The 17,402-nt window shown below is 37.1% G+C and overlaps 1 protein-coding gene and 2 pseudogenes across 3 annotated transcripts; 2 read left to right on the top strand and 1 right to left on the bottom strand.

The window, feature by feature from the left end:
- Positions 1-22: 22 nt before the first annotated feature.
- LOC127939971 (target of EGR1 protein 1-like) lies at positions 23-3,224 on the bottom strand (annotated as a pseudogene).
- Positions 2,981-6,356, top strand: LOC127939987 (52 kDa repressor of the inhibitor of the protein kinase-like; annotated as a pseudogene).
- Positions 6,357-8,020: 1,664 nt separating this feature from the next.
- elovl8a (ELOVL fatty acid elongase 8a) lies at positions 8,021-11,565 on the top strand. 3 transcript variants are annotated; one of them, XM_052616959.1, is made up of 8 exons: positions 8,021-8,544; positions 8,712-8,778; positions 9,032-9,189; positions 9,295-9,375; positions 9,469-9,525; positions 9,621-9,735; positions 10,736-10,863; positions 10,961-11,565. In XM_052616959.1, the coding sequence occupies exons 1-8, from the start codon at positions 8,530-8,532 to the stop codon at positions 11,126-11,128; spliced, it is 789 nt and encodes a 262-aa protein (XP_052472919.1). In that variant the 5' UTR covers positions 8,021-8,529; the 3' UTR covers positions 11,129-11,565. The 3 variants fall into 3 exon arrangements, with proteins under 3 accessions (XP_052472919.1, XP_052472927.1, XP_052472910.1); XM_052616950.1 differs by having other exon boundaries at positions 8,023-8,544; positions 9,032-9,219; XM_052616967.1 differs by lacking the exon at positions 8,712-8,778 and having other exon boundaries at positions 8,022-8,544; positions 9,032-9,219.
- The last annotated feature ends 5,837 nt before the right edge of the window (positions 11,566-17,402 follow it).

Raw genomic sequence — 17,402 nt, forward strand, 5'->3', positions numbered from 1 at the left:
GTCAGAAAACGGTAAAAAAAAATATATATATACATTTTATTTGAACAAAAGTGTACACAAATATGGAAATCTGAAAATCAAAGGTTTCTATGCTGTTCCCTCAGGTTTTACAGCAGAGCTTTTTCCCCAGACATAGTCCATCTTGTGCACATGAGCCTTTGAAGACTTGGAGAAGGTGCTTTTGGCTACATGTAGAGGAACAGACTTACCGCTGAGGAAGAGTTTATTGAGACATGCGGGGAGCAGTGCTGGGTTCTTCTGTGTTTTTTGTCAGATTTCTGGCATAAGCAAAAATATAGACCGTTATGAAAGCGTCAAACCCTGCTCGGTGAGTTCCTCCTTCCACTTTCTTCTCTTTTGGTCTATCAGGACTTCAGAAGGTGCTTCTGGCTGAGATTCCTCATTTCCTTTCTTGCTGGCTGTTTTCCCAGGTTCAAACGCATGCACAGCATCTGTTGGCTCAGAACTCACTGTCTTCTCCTGATGTTCAGGGAGTGCTGGTTCAGATATGGACACTGCCTGGTCCACAATGGCCTCTTCAAAGTGTGACTTTTTGCCCTGAGGGGAACTGCATGTCTTTGGAAGCTTTCTTTTTGTTATTGTGCTTCCTTTTCTTCCTCTCTGGTCTCCTCATCATGCTGAATTCTAAGGTCTGTGTCATGTGACATGGGGCACTGCAAGCCGTTAGGACACCATCCATACGCCTAGAGCAGAAAACATTACCAAGTGTCACATACAAAATGCTGTATTTTTGTGGTATAACATCCCTTCAGGCCATAAGGTATACAATCACAAAGGGATAAGTTAAAGTGAGACCTATTATAATTCTAATGATATGTATTTATATTCACAAAATACCACAAGTGTTATCATTTACTAGTGGTTTTATTTGTTTTGCATGAATCTCAAGGCTTGAAGGTGGGGGGGGGAGGGTTGTCACAGACAGCTCTCATTCAAACAGCACAGATCGAGTGATGACCGAAACATCATCTGGAGTCATTTCATATTTAAGGTGAATGCATATTTGTTTTAATGGGTTTATGTAAATTAAGTTACAAGATTCATACAGAAGAACATTGTGTAAATGTCAGTAAACAAATCTGATAATTTGCCGTTCACTGATACTTCTATGAAATCAAATATTATACAAGTATCATTATTGACAGTACTGACCTTGATCTTTTATAGAACTTACTAGTAAAAAGCGGCCATTTAAAACATTATTTAAACTATTTTTCCTTATTGTTGTCTCTATATCAGTTTGAGAATTAATAGAAAAGTTTGATTTCTGAACAGTAGTAGTAGTGTTGAGGCACTCACAGAGAACTGAACACAGATGTTGAGGGCACCATGCTGATTCTGGTAGTCCGAGCAGGGCCTGTAGTCTATGTAGCTCTGCATGTTGCCTGTATATTTACAAAACTCTCTGAACACATGACTCCCATTGCCACCTCCTGCGATGGCTTTGCTATTTTCCAGCTTACTGTGGAGGACAAAGAAAATGCCTTACATTTGAGGTACTGAACAGACATGTACACTTTGTTGTACTTTTGACATAGAGATATTACACATACCACTTCTTATAGGCATATTCCAGGTATGAGGCTGTAAACCTCAGCTCATACTCTGTTGCATACTTAGTGTCATAGATGCCTAAGGGAAACATCTGGGACAGATCGGCAATACATGTGCCCAGTTCCTCAGGTAGATGGGCATAGAAGCACTGGTACAGGAAGACCATGTCTATCAGACCATTATGGACCACTAAAGGCTTGTTGGCCCTGAGCAGTTCTACGAACAAAGAGCGCATGTTTACCCCATGGGCATCACCTCTCTAAAACAAGCACAAAACACACTTAAGCTTCCAAATCTTAAAGTTCTTGATAAAAAAAAAAAAAAGTTTCAACATTTTTTGAATAGGTTCAATCATACTTTATCATTACCCTTATAATAAGGAACGCCTCCAGCATATAGTTTGTTGAAGTCAAGTATTTAACACTTAAATGTCCACATTCGGTTTAGTTTCTAGATACAGACCGTATCAAGGGCAATGAATGAAGATGTTTTAATGGCTATCACCATTGCTGCCCACAACTCCTTAAAGTTGTTTGCCTGTACTTCGATAACTAGGACCATCATTGAGGTTGACATTATATAAATCCCCTAAATAAACTAACATCTGCTAAACACAGCGACTTTCTTACTGGTCTTTACTAAATCGCAAACTGTCGCTCTAAACGACGACAAGAAGTCACCGCTGTTATTTATAAGTAACGTTAATACAAGATTATAATGCTGTCAATGCAGATACTGTTGGCAAAGTTTCATTTGGGGGCGTAAATTAGAACCGAATAGATCTATAATTTACATGTCCCCGTCATTAAGTGTCTAGATTTCACGTTTAAACAACTGCTCCTATATGTACTCCTTAAACGTCGTTAATGTGTTCTTCACACTATTATAAGTTAAGTTACCCGTGTTTGTAACATGTGAGTTTGTTTGTACACTTACGACAAGAGTTTCTTCTATGCTTCATGAAGATTGGCATGAGGAGCGTTTCCGCCACCTACTGGACTAGAGTGTGAAGGATAGACGAGAATATAATACATTTAGTAAATACTATTAATTTCTTGACAGTCTAAGAAATATGTACATAACATGAATATACTGTACCATGAATATTTTAATTAGTTCAGAAAAATGTTATGTACATTAAAATGTACATTGACAAGTCAAACATATCTCAGAAACCCCTTATATCTATACTTTTAACCCCTTTTAAATATGAGAACATAAAGCTTAATATTTACAACTGCTCATAAGTTCAACTTTTTTTTTATTCCGTAATGTTGTTGTTCTTCTTCTTTCCCTTACAGTCTTTGTAAGTACAGTCTTTTTTTTTTTTTTTTTTACTTTTTGTTTGTATTTAACTGTTACTACACTGAATGCAATACAACTATTAATCAGGCCAGTTGAAAAATACAATGTGATCATTTACCTCGGCATCTAAACTTGAATGAGGAACAATACAGTCTACTTTAAACGATTGTTTTGCATCTTCGTGAAAACTTGTTGAATTATAACTTATATAAATATGCTGCGCATGCATACGTATGTATAATAATTTACATCTGCTAAATGTGGACGAATTTTATACAGGCATTACTAAAGTCAACTCTGAGGAAACACGTAATCAAGTAGCCTACCGAACTGACTGACGCCATTTTGGCTCAAACAAATTCTGCATTTCACATTTTAGTAAAACAAATCGTCTTAAGGAATTGCATTTTATATTCATATTTATACTAAAGAGACCGCACGTAAATTCATTGCGCACGTCTGCTAAAATGACTTGCGTATCTTTTTCTGACGTGTAAAGTATTTTTAATAATACACCTGCTGAGTCGTAACTGTAACAGTCCGCTACGTGTCATCGTTGTTGTGCCCAGATGATAAGTTAAACATGTGGCATATGTAAATAAAAATGGGTGGATGCTCCGCTCCAAACTGCTCGAACTCCACAACTATTGGAAAGCAGCTCTTTCGCTTTCCGAAAGACCCCTTGCGCATGAGAAAGTGGCTTGTAAACTGTCGGCGTGATTTTGTTCCCACTCCCTGCTCCAGACTGTGCCAGCCAGGCAAGTGAAAAGCATGCGAACATTCAATTCTACAAAAGACGACAATTAAAACATTAGTATATTAGTCTCTTTTTTATGTAATATTATATGCATTTTTTTTTTTTTTTTTTTTTTTTGTCATAAAGCTGTATTTTCATTTTCATGACGTGCAGGACCACTGCCAGTTTGAGGAGATCGCCAGATTACCAGCAGGGGGAAGGAAACTCAAACCCAACGCCATCCCCACACAGTTTGATGTAACTGACCCTCCCTCTCCTGTCACCCCACAAACAGTGTTAACTGTTAAAAATGAGCCAGTTAAAGTTATTAGTACAGAGCCTCTGAGGGGACACGAGATAGGGGAAAATCAGTGCTTTTGATTTTACTAGTAAAACTTTTGAATTCCTTTTCTTCGTTATTGTTATTGCATTTCACTGTTCTCTCACAATTTCGTTTCCTAGAGAAACTTTGCATTCGCTCACAAAACTTTTGGATTACCTGCAATTTTGCATTCAATGGCAATTTTTTTTTCTGCTCTTGCAAAGGTGCTGTTTTTCAAATAATTCTTGCCTTCACAAAATTTTTGTTTTGTGAGGGTAATGTATTGTTTTAGACTGAGAAACCTGGGATTCGATCACATGACCTTTGTAGTCTTTAGTGTTCCCTTATTCCCTCAAACATTTGTGTTCTTCTTTGTGCTCACTCCTAAAATTTTTGCCTTCTCTTGCAAAGTATTCAGTTCCCCCAACATACTTCCCATTTGCTTTTTGCATTCTCTTTCAAAAGTATTGGATTTCCCCATTTATCAACAAAATGGGGGGAAAAATGCACAATGTAAAAGTTTTCTGATTCATTTTTTGTTAAAAAATTTATAGTTTAGGTATGTATGTAACTATCTGAAATTAATTAATATTATGCAAGCATAAAACTAAATAAAACACCAGCTTCAGTATCACCAGCAAATCTTCACATGGTTCAGTGATTCCCCACAGAGCAAGTTAGCATCAATTAATGGTGGATCTGATGAGGAAGATGCAAAATGTTGATTTTGAAGATGATGAAAATGTTTAGAGATTAATGCATCAAAATGTTTACATTTACATTTTACATATGAGCCAGATGCTGAATGTAAATGTATGTGATTATGATAGCAAAGCCATCATCATTTTGAGTATCTCAAGAAGCCGTCCCAAATTTCAACAGATAACAAAAGAGCTGCTTTATTTTATTATTTTGTAATTGTTATTACAATATCAGGGCAATTTAGAAGCCCTTCTGTATTAGTTATACATTGTGGGTTCCAAATATTTACAGACGCATCTCAATAAATTAGAATATCTTGGAAAAGTACATTTATTTTAGTAATTCAACTCAAATTGTGAAACTTGAGTATTAAATAATTTCAATACACACAGACTGAAGTAGTAAGTCTTTGGTTCTTTTAATTGTGATGATTTTGGCTCACATTTAACAAAAACCCACCAATTCACTATCTCAACAAATTAGAACCATAAGACCAAAAAAAAAAAAAAAAAAAAAAAAAAAACCTTTTTAGTGAATTGTTGGCCTTCTGGAAAAGGGAAAGTGACGTGACATACGGCCAAGCTGGAGCAGCATCAGCAGCACACAGTCAGACTACAGAGAGGGGTAACGTGTATTCTTAGAAATCATCATGGATTGTAAAAATTAGCAGTTGAAAGCACAGCTTACATTTTGTCTTTTCTTTGTTGCACAGGCAGAGGAAATGAAGAAACGCCTTTACAAACTGAGTAAAATAGAGAAGGGGCTACAGGTTTTTCTGTTTGAGGATCAGATACGTACCTTAACGTTAACGTCGGAGGGCAGTGTGGTCCCGTGGAACTTTACTGACAGCCCGTAAAATCCGCTGCGCAGTGGGGGTTAAAGGATACGAATACCTAAGGGAACTGGGCTACCCTTTGCATTCTTAGGACGCTGTGTAATCGCCTAGAGCCCAAAATGATTTTGACCACAAGTATGCAGGACGAACTGGCAGAGCTGGGCCTGGGCATCATAACAGCTTGTGACAGTCTAGAGGGCAACGTGATGAGTGATGAAGGACTGATTGGAGTCATGACCTGAGACACTTTGTTTGTAAGAAACTGCACTAATGCTGTTAAACGGTTAAACCACCCGAAGGCCAAGCTGCGGCAGGACTCACAGAGGATGCTTATTTACTGGGTTCAGTTATTTTGGATTGTTGTTGTTGCATTTAAAAAGCATTTGCAATAATACCACAACCGTCTAGAGTTAATACATCATCCAGAAAGAAATATTTGTTCTTGCTGCAGCTGGCTATGTAGTTGATATCTCTTGATTCAAATATTGCATCTGTTACCCATTTGTTAGAAAATTTAGCTAAACTGTTATATTTGATATAACTGAATAATTTCAATTGTTCGCATAATCATAAACGACTAAGAATGTGCCCTGAAAACCAAAGATTATCACTCTAAACTTAATTTTTACTACTGAGACAAAGATAAGTTTTCACTTGTTTCAGTGAGAGGAAGTTGACAAATGAGACTTGGACTTGTGTAAAGTCACTATTTTAAAGTGAGATGTTGGTAGTGGTGCTGTTTTAAAGTGGTGTAAATCAGGTGTATCAGTTTAACTGTCAAAAAACAGCACATATTTATAGAGCAATCACGCAAACAAATAATGCAGTTTCCAAACTGAGGGGGCTGTTCTAAATATTAAACTTGCGTCTTCAAACCAGAATTTCTGGTTCTGTTTTTTTTTAGTTTTTCCTGAGTTCCTTTTTGCCACCCCTGTCTGTGCAGTTTTTTTCAACAGCTCTTTGATGAATCCCTTGTCAACTATATGTTTTAAAGGCATAGTTCACCCCCCAAAAAAACTTTTCTCCCCCTACTCACTCACTTGTCCCTTGTCCATGAGATGGTGTAAGAGCTTTCAAGAATATTTTGTTAAGTGTAAATCTCAGATTGTTCACTTTGGTGTATCTACAGCGAGGCCAGACAACAAATAATCGATCTATGCTCTCATTTATTTACTGGAATCTGAGACCCCTGATCTTTTTTAAGGGTTTTAAGGGAAAGGTATGAGCCAAAAAGTACATTCACATATATTTTAATATCCATGCTGAATTACTTTTCAACAGACCTGTAATAATTGGTAAAACACTTGTCACTGAGGGATCCATTGCATCATTTCAACATGACAGTAAATCTATAGATAGCTATATATTTTCACATGACGTGATAAATGAATGTTTATCTCAACAAATATTGCCAGAAAGAAAGAAACTCAAATACAAGACTCATGAACTGGCACAATTTAAAAACACTTAAGTATCTGTAGATGAATTTATGTTTTAATATAAAAGAGAACTCAGAAAGTTTTAATTAACTGATGTTAAATATTATTCACCCATGACACAAAATTGGTTCAATATATATGTTTTTTTAATTAGTATATTTTAAATACATTTAAAATTTTAAGAATATCTACACATTTCAAAGCATATAAAAGGCTTAAAATATAAAATACAGTTATTAAAACATTTATGTATTTAAAGAATTAAGACAAAATAATGTATAAAATATTTACAAATTTTAGTATTTAGTAATCATATAAATTACAGTAGGCTATATAATTATCAAATTAATTAGAATATGTAATAAGCATAACAATATTTATGAGGGACACAATTACAGCCATTTTGTAGAATGACCCTCCTCGTAGTAACAGTTTTTATTTCTAGTATAATTTCAGTGTTTTTGCTTTATTCAATTTGTAAACTACTGCAATGCAAAAATCTTGGCTGCTCTGTCAGTTAAATCTGCTTGTGTTCTCTTCCTTTTGTTTCGGAAGGTTGGGAGACCTGTGAGACAAGCTGACTAACATATCATTCCTGGTTGTCTCCCATATACTGGAGCTGTAGAGTAGGACGGCAGAGGGCATCCCTGTGTATCAACAGAGCCCACTGCAAAACCACGTCTGGGACATCTTGGAGGGAGACACGGATGATTTCTTAGTTTATGACAGGTATGAGCAAAACACACTTCTAAATCTATTCAGTAATATGACCAGTCTGACTAGTTTTCCTTTAGGGTCATGTGATTCTTTTGAAGGTTCTCCAGAAAAAAAAATATATATCTCAGAGATTTTTCTCAAGCATTGTTTTCTGTGTTCAGTGTCATGGTCATTCTTTTGTATTTCCTTTCCACACAGATGTGGACATCTCAGCTTCCACATTGTCCTCCCCTTCAGTTTCCTTTCACGTCCCTTTTCAGAAGCTGCCATCAGGGTTACATACCACAAAAATATATGCGACTGCTCAGTGTATGAAAATATTCAACAATATGATGCTTCAGAAAGTACAACATTTATCAAATGTTTGCAAAATGTTCATTAACAGAAACACTCTTCCAGTTAAATGCTAATTTCTCCATATCAGAAGGCTTTGAAAACAACGAAGACGATGCAAACAAGCCTACAGAAGATACTAGGAATACAGAGCATCATCACCATCAACATAAGCATCATCATCATCACCATCATCACCAATATGTGCATTATCACCATCTAAATAACAGTAACCGCACAGGTGTCACCAGATGTCACTGGCTAATACAGTACAACGCTCAAAATAGCAGATGGTAAAGAATAAAGTCATCTAGGGGATTTTGGTAATCCGTCTTGTGGAGGATGTGAACTCCTTAACTCCTCATTGAGCCACTGATTCATGCTGAACAAGGCCTCTGTTGCGTGATTCCATTAATAACATCATGTTTTGTCTCTCTTGGAAATGAAATAGCGATCATAATTGACATTTGTACACAGTTACACCTGTAGTTACACCCTTCAACGAACTCTCGCGCTGTTCCTAGATGTAACCGACGGATGGCGCTGTCTGGGCATTACTGAATGAATGGCAAGCGCAATGGTAAGGCATCTACGCGTAATATACAATTTCACATATATTTATTGAGTGACTAAAATACTTTAGGGTTTGTTTGTTTGTTTGTTTGTTTGTCTGTTTGTTATTTCATTTACAGTATGTCCATACGTTAACAAACTCCTTATTCATCTCTTCTATTATTAATCGCTCAGGTGTCTGTATCTCCGTCGACATGGCAAAGCCTCCAGATATTTTACCAATGGGTCCTAGAAAACGGGGGTATTTTTCAAGCAATTGCATGTCTGGTGTTCTACTTTAAATCTGCTCTTTATCATTTTTATACGTTGTAGACTAGGCTACTATATAGACTAGTTCTTTTTATTTACACCGGTGCGGTGCGGATAAACTGCGTTTGACTAATTGGTCCTTACGAAACCAATAGACTGTGAAAATACTTTTATAAACTACTTTAACCAAAGGCTATAATGCGGTTTAACGAGCTAATGAAGCCATTCGTTGATTCCCTGCACAGACCAGAGGACAGGTGGATGGCTGTTGGTGTATTCTCCGCTCCCTGTCGGGGGGATCTTCCTGTGTTACCTTCTCATCGTCTGGCTTGGCCCCAAACTCATGACTAACAGAGAACCAGTCAACATCAAAGCTCTTCTTATTATTTACAATTTTTCCATGGTGTGCCTTTCTGCCTATATGTTTTATGAGGTATGACAGCTAAAATATTAAATAAGCCTACTTATGTCCCATTCGTTCATTCGTTTATTCAAGTTTTACTTTTAGTTCGCAGCATCATCTTGGTTGGCAAATTACAGTTTGGTGTGTCAGCCTGTGGACTACTCTGAAACCCCCTTGGCAATGAGGGTAAGCTATATATATATATATATATATATATATATATATATATATATATAGTTATTGCTTTTATTAATTTTGTGTCATTTTAATGCCATGCAGATGGCCAGAGTGTGCTGGTGGTTTTACTTCTCCAAAGTTATTGAACTTACTGATACAGTAAGTGAATTATCCATTACCTTGACGTCAGATAATTGTTTATGAATGTCTCATGATGTTTTATTACATTAATTTGTAAATGTCATTATCATCAGATGTTCTTCATTTTGAGAAAGAAGAACAATCAGCTGACCTTTTTGCATGTGTATCACCACGGCACCATGATTTTCAACTGGTGGGCAGGGGTCAAGTATGTTGCAGGAGGCCAGTGTAAGTATTCTTTCTTTGGAGCAAAACAGATTATTGTATTTACACTCAACAGTCCACTTAGCAGAATATAACAATCAGTGTCGACTTTTTGAATAGAGTGCCATAAGAGTCAAAGTCCAAACAGCTGATAAAAACATCACCCAAGTTCACAAGCAATTCACACAGCTCCAGTCAATTAATAAATGTCTTTTGAAGCAAAAAAGCTGCATGTTTGTAATAAACAAATCCATTATTAATCCCTCATAATTTTTGTCCTCTCATATTAGAATCCACCGACATATTTCTTCATAACTGTTTTGGACTGTTTTCATTTGTATGTTACTTGATCTATGCATAATTCTCAATATTATGAATAGTGGACTCATGTTTTAGCTGGAAGCAAGGATTTGAAGTTAAAAACAATTCATAATGAATTTGTTTATTACAAACACGCAGCTTTTCATTCTGACGGCTCCCATTCACTGCAGCGGATCCACTGATCAATCCACTGAGCAAGTGATGTAATACTAAATTCTCAAAAATCTGTTAAACTCATCAACATCTTGGAAGGCCTGAGGATGAGTAAATGTTCAGCAAATTTTCGTTTTTGGATGAACTATTCCTTTAATCAGATTGTAAATTGAACAATAAGGTTAAACTATTGTTGGTCCAAATGTCTGAGACAAAATTTAAAATATTTAAATCTTGTAATAAACTACAAAAAAATGTCTATTGAAACTTGAAATCCTGAATGGATTATGTCAAATCATATTCAGCTCCTAAATGGGCATCTTCATATCGGGGGTTGATTTAGTTGCAATGGCACTCAGACGCCACTAGGTGATGTATTGCTTCAGAAATACACAATGAAAGTATTCTGAAATGCATTTGTTATTGTAGGCTATTGATATTAAACAGCTGATATCTCATGGATTTTGCTATTTTATCTGTTTCAGAGAGCCATATGTTCTAAAGTGTCAAGGCAGAGAATAATTGACTAAAGATGTTCTCTCTCCCTCAGCGTTCCTTATTGGCCTCATAAACTCTTTTGTTCATGTGGTGATGTATATGTACTATGGCCTGGCAGCATTGGGCCCACAAATGCATAAGTACTTGTGGTGGAAACGCTATCTCACTTCCCTTCAGCTGGTGAGACTCTTATTTTATTTTATTTTTTTAAGGGAATAATAACTTAAAATAAAGGCTCAGTCACTTTTATGTAACTGTCTTTCTTTGTCCCCCTCAGCTCCAGTTCTTTATCGTGACCATTCACACTGCAGTCAACTTCTATGCTGACTGTGACTTTCCTGACTCCATGAATATGGTGGTGCTCAGCTACGCCTTCAGCCTGATCGCTTTGTTCAGCAACTTTTATTATCAGAGCTACATTTCCAAGAAGACCAAGATGGCATGATAGCATGGAGATGGAAGATATTGAAATATACATATATATATATACTTTGAATGTTTGAATAAAAATGTGACATCCATTGATCCTGAATGTTGTGGTTGAGGTTGAGACTGTCTGAAGGACTCTGTTTAATCCTTTATCTCAGATCCGTTTGTCTGTGTACTGTCCCCTCCTCCAAACAAGAGCCCATACAATCTCTTCTCTCCCATCCCCCTCCGGTCATTAGGGATTGAGACCCTGCAACGCTCTAGTGATCTGGCCAAATTGAAATAAACCCGAGTCCACCTTCTGCTCCTCACTCACGTATTTATCTAATCTCCCACTGTGACACTTCATTTGTTTTATCACTCATTGGATAAGGACAGCCAATCACAGTGTAGCTTGGGGGAGTGGCTTATTCAGGGCTCTGCCTTCTTTACAGCTGCCCTCTTCTACCTCTTCTCAGCCCTATGCTTTATTAAATATACCTTTTGTTACCTTTAATTTATAGTATTTGCATTTAATACATTATGAATGGCACACAAGCATGAAAGCTTACCACACAGAAAAAAAAAATCAATGGTGTAGCGAGAAGATTTCTCCTGAAAAATTGTTCCAGCAAGCTCTAAATAGCAAGTGAAGGGCTACTCCAAAAAATAAGCACTCTGTCACCTAAATGACAGTGACAATGTCCTTTCATTGCAAGGTAATGGCTTGGAATTGCGGACTATTGTGCACTGGAACATTCTATACCCCTGCATAAAATTGCATGACATTTATAGAATCGCAGTGCTCTTCTAAATGACCTCTTAAATGTAATGCATTTTTATTATTTGTTCTATTGATAGCTTCTTAAAATACCATTTTATTTGTGAGCAATATTTTTCCACAGAGCAGACATAGGTTTGTGCCTCAGGTTCGGCTTTAATGCAGTCTGAAGAATTCATTGCATCCATTTGAATATGTGTAAGCTCTCACCTGTCTCTCGTTCAAATAAAAGTAGCACACGCTTCTCCGACATGTCAGTCATCTGACAAAATGTGCCCAGGTTGCATTTCACCTGTTGAAGCTTACATTCCCCACAGTGCCATCAATGTGCGACTCTTCATGCATCCCACAGTCCAGTGCGGTAAACAGACAGCTCTCAAGGTGCACCTCTAAATGTCACTTTCCCTGCAAGATGCCAGATGAAGGCCATCCTTTCAGCTTGCTGTCACTTTAAGTCGCAGCCATTATTTCCTCTGCCTCTCTTTGTTAAGGCATATAAAGAGCGAGCAACAAATGTCTCTGATGCAGGCTGACAGAAATGGAAGTACTTGTAAAAGTGAACAGAAGATGAGGAATCTATTCACCTCCCTCAACATTATTTGTTTAGAATTAGGCACACTTTGTTTTCAGGAGCAACAAATGATCCCAGAAGATGGTGGTTGTAGTCTTTATGTAGTAACTTGTTAGCATCTTACTTTATAGTAAACACAAAAGTTTAAACCGACCAATAGAAAGACAGACAGACAGACAGACAGACAGATAGACAGATAGATAGATAGATAGATAGATAGATAGATAGATAGATAGATAGATAGATAGATAGATAGATAGATAGATAGATAGATAGATAGATAGAAAGACAGACAGATAGATAGATAGATCGATCTCTATATTGAGCCATGCTCTTTCTCACCACACATGAAGCAGAGTGTTCCTTCTGCTGTAAACTTTAGAGTGGTGTTGTCTTCTGGCTGAGGTCGGTTTCCTCTCAGTCTGAACTGTAATTAGTAATCACCCAGAGAGGGGCTGAGACCTCCTCACCGCTGCCTGTCAGTAATCACACATGCCCTGAGTACCAGCAAATGAACTGCTGATGATGGTGCTTTAGGTTCGGTACGGTTTTCTCACACAAAGAGGGTTAACAAGAAGGTTAGCAGAGCTCAGCCACTGCCACACTCAGCTTCCCTGAGAATCTCCAGCAGCGGTCACAGCCACTACGTGATCAGAGCGATCTGGCGGATGTGGTGTCAGCGAGGTGGAGGCCATCACGCTCATGTTATTGTGTTTCATTTCGGACTGTAGGAAGATCTGCTTAAGATAGTAGTGAGGGTTTTATAGAAACCTGACGACCTGACCTGACCTGTACACACACACACACACACATAAACCTGATCGCTTAATAAAGTGTTGTTGATTAAGTGTGCTTCTTATCTTAAAAAAGCAAACCTTAGATGACATTAGCATTTTAGCAATTATTTTGTTTTTGTTAAATTATGTAAATTATAGGAAGGGTAAAATAATAATAATAATAATAACGGGGACATTAATAGTCTTATTTATCACTTTTTGTTAAGAAAACATCCTTACAGAAAGAACTGCGGTGTGGTATATAATATAGTACAAAATCACTTCCATTGATATAGCATATCAGTATTATTAATATAATAAAAATAAAATTATTTATGCACATACAGCAATAAAATTAATTATAAAATTATAAACACTTGGTCAAAATCCACTGGACTGAAACATTGCAAGAGAGATACAATTTTTTATTTGCATTTAGGCTATGAAAAAATGGCATTATTACCATAGTACTGTCAAAAAAAATGGACAGATTACAGAAAATTGTGGAAAACCCAAATGGGGTACAGACACATTGTAATGCAGCAAACAAAAGAGTTCAAAAGAATGCGTTTCTCAAGACAAATGTATTTTAATTCTATGGTAATACTCATATGTATTTATATATTATTTGAATCTTAGCATATGCTGAAATTGACTTTTTGTTCAGTTCTTCATTTAGACCTGTGACAGCAGAACTTATATATGTTATTTATGTGCTCAGTGTACATATTAAAAGATCACATGGCTCAGGTTTATTTGCTCACTGTTCATGTTTCTCACAGGGGAGGATTTATTATGGTGTTTTATTTAAAGGGGTCATATGATGCAATTTAATTTTTTTCTCTTTGGAGTGTTACAAGCTCTTGGTGCATAAAGATGATCTATGAAGATGCAAAGACTAAAGTCTCAAATCCAAAAAGGTATACTTTATAAAAGTTTACAGTCAACCACGTCCCTCTAAAATGGCTCGTTTTAACACGCCCCCACATCTCTACATCACTATATTTGCATAATGCTGCACAGATGTTCATGCAAAGAAAGAAAGTTCTCTAGGCTGCCTGCCTCCGCCCCCTCAAGAGGCGTTTCTCAATGTCAAGGATACTTCCTTGGCAGGACGGATCCTTCCAAGTCACTTCCTTCAGAGGCTAGGCGAGACTCCTCTTTAGCATTCGGAGAACACGTAAATGGAACAGGCTAGCAAGTGCACGTAATTACGTCATTACTTCAGTGAAAAGGTCCGTTTGAATTAACGCTGTGAATGGTATCGTTAAATTACTTTGGACATCTTAACTAGTTATTTATAAAATAAATGCTGATGACGCAACCAAGTTAACAATTTTAAAATGACATGTCTGGTTCAGTTAACCATTTCTATTTGTATAATTTATGATCTGAATATGGTATTAATTTGTACTGGCATTTAAACGGTAAACTTTACTTATATTTACTACAGTTATAACAAATGTTTGGTAACATAAATAAAAACCGTTAACGCTCCGACATTTTGACATGTTTGAATTTTTTAACAAGATAGCAAAGCTGCGCGCATAGGATTGTGGGTGATTTGAGAGCGCGAAGAGCGCGAAGGATACACATATGCATCTTTTCCTGTGTATGGCATATTTTTCGAATGAAGGACTCTGTCCTTGGTTGAAATTCCGAGGATCCTCGACATTGGAACAGTCCTTCGACGGATGTCCATGACGTAGCATCCTCTAAATACTGGCTTCCGAGGATCCTTCCTTGACATTGAGAAACACCTAAGGTCTCAGTGTGTGACCCTGTTTCGTTGAGGAAGCAAAATGCCTTTGTTCGGCCTTCCAAAAGAGGACACGACTAGAAATCATGTTTACATCACGTTTATAATGGGTTTTATCTTTACATCTTGTCACTCTGGCCGGACAGGGTATCACAATAAGTTAAGGGGCGTAACATTTCCATCACACGCTTGAGGTATTCGGCCAATCACAACGTGCTGGATAGCTGGCCAATCACAGCATACCTCTCTTTTTAGACCGATGAGCTTTGTAAAAATCTATGCGTTACAGAAGGCAGGGCATAGAGGAGAAACAATAATGTACAGTATGTGAAAAATAATGTGTTTTTTTAACCTTAAACCGCATAAACACATTTCATTACACCAAATACACAAAATAATGTTCTTTTTAGCAGCATCATGACCCCTTTAAGAAAGAATGAGGACTCCTCTGTCTTATTCTATGACACACATCCAATACAACAATGCATGTGACATGCTTTTCATATGCCGCCGTTGATTTTGGAAAGGCATCTGTGGTCTGTGGATGATTCTTCTCTCCCAAGTATGTCACAGGATTTCACAAAAGCTCCAAATACAGGTATTGCACAGAGATATGCTCATACTAGGGCCGGGACTTTAACGCGTTAATTGAGATTAATTAATTACACAAAAAATAACGCGTTAACTAAGATTAATTAATTACACAAAAAAAAAAAAAATCCCGCGTTTTTAATAACTTATTTTTGCACCACGGAACGTTTCTCACTGGATGAGTTTCGGCGGGACCGATTATACTGAAGCACCAACTAGCGTTCGCATATCACCGGCAGCACACATAGACAGTAAAAGAAATGGACACAGCGACCCCATTGGAACTCAATTGAGACAAATGAAGCCCAGTTTTAGCGTTTTTTAGCACTTCCGTTTCTGACGCGCAGACTCAAACGAAGCTTGACGACGTCAGCAACCTGTCTGCCAGATGTAAATCTTCTAGTAGCTGTGCGTGCAAACTGCCATCGTTAATCTTGCAGAGACGGCGAGCTTGAGCGGGGAGTTCTTTGTTGTGAGTGAGCAGGAGTAAGTATTCTGATTAATTATTTTGTATAGTATTTTAAAATGTAACGCCAGTACGCCATGTTAAGTTAATTGCCTGCGAGCTTCTCCACCTGTCTGTACGGTAATGCGACAGAGAGCCGAGTGGTTATGACGCAATCGTTAGCCTATTTTTTACAAAAACTGTTTATACGGGGCCATAATGTAACATAGAAGGTAATGGAGCCCTTTATACATTGTCGTGTATCTTTAGAAATAAATAATGGACAAACAGAGTCTTTAAACGCCTCAGATGTAAAGTTATTCGCTGTCAAAGTGACGCCAAAATGAATGGGAGTCAATGGGAATGCTAACGCAAGTGAAGTTCTGCTAAAAGATGGCAGCCCCCACCCGACTTCAACTTCCGGTCGAGTTCCTTGCCCCTTGGCAGCACATCGAGCCTCAAGTATCACCTCAACGCAAAACATATAGCAGCTAGCGTGGACTTTACACTTTATGTTGAACTATGTATTATTTTGTTGGTGCAACAGTTTATGTTGAACTCTTTATTGTTTTGGCCAAGGTTATTAAGAGTTGGACTTGAGTATGTTATGGCCTCTGAAGCAACAGAGAGATGTTTTCTAATAGTCAGGGTTTCCAATGTTCTGAATGTAATTGACAGTATTGTGTTTTACTTAAAAAAACACTTTACAGAAGGTTCCAGCACCTATAAGCTTCCTGAATTTCTGCAATGTAATATTTCTAAATTGTTTCTAAATATGCTATTGCTACACTTCATGGCAAAAATTGCACTGGTCTCGCTAGACTTGGTTGAACAAAAATAAACAATATTTTGTTGCTTAAGCTTATGTATTCAATCATTATTCAATGGTATACTATAAATCCATGTGAGAAAAATTACTTCTCAATGTTCTCAGGTCAAATATTTATATGCGATTAAAATGCGATTAATTTCGATTAATTAATTACAAAGCCTCTAATTAATTAGATTAATTTTTTTAATCGAGTCCCGGTCCTAGCTCATACTACACATCCTGTGGCTGTCCTGGGGACTTTTGATAAGAACACTGATTTTCTGTCTTGACCATCTTGTCATTTATTTATTTATTTTTTATCACAGAGCATTTTGACCTGGCTAATGGCATGCTTTATCTGGCTGCCGTAATCGTGTGTTAAATGATTCCTCTCTTGTCCTAGGCTTAAGCTCAGCATTGTCATCATAGGGCAATAAAGAAATGATTGCTGATCCTTGCTTGAATTAATATCATGAACTAACTTTTATTTGCCTAAGGTTGTCTTAATATGTTTACTTTTGAGACATTTTATTTGTACATGGCATGTTGAATAAAAGTTGTTTCTCCAAAATCTCCA

Source organism: Carassius gibelio, chromosome A2, assembly GCF_023724105.1.
Source record: "Carassius gibelio isolate Cgi1373 ecotype wild population from Czech Republic chromosome A2, carGib1.2-hapl.c, whole genome shotgun sequence".
NCBI classification, from domain to species: Eukaryota; Metazoa; Chordata; class Actinopteri; order Cypriniformes; family Cyprinidae; genus Carassius; species Carassius gibelio.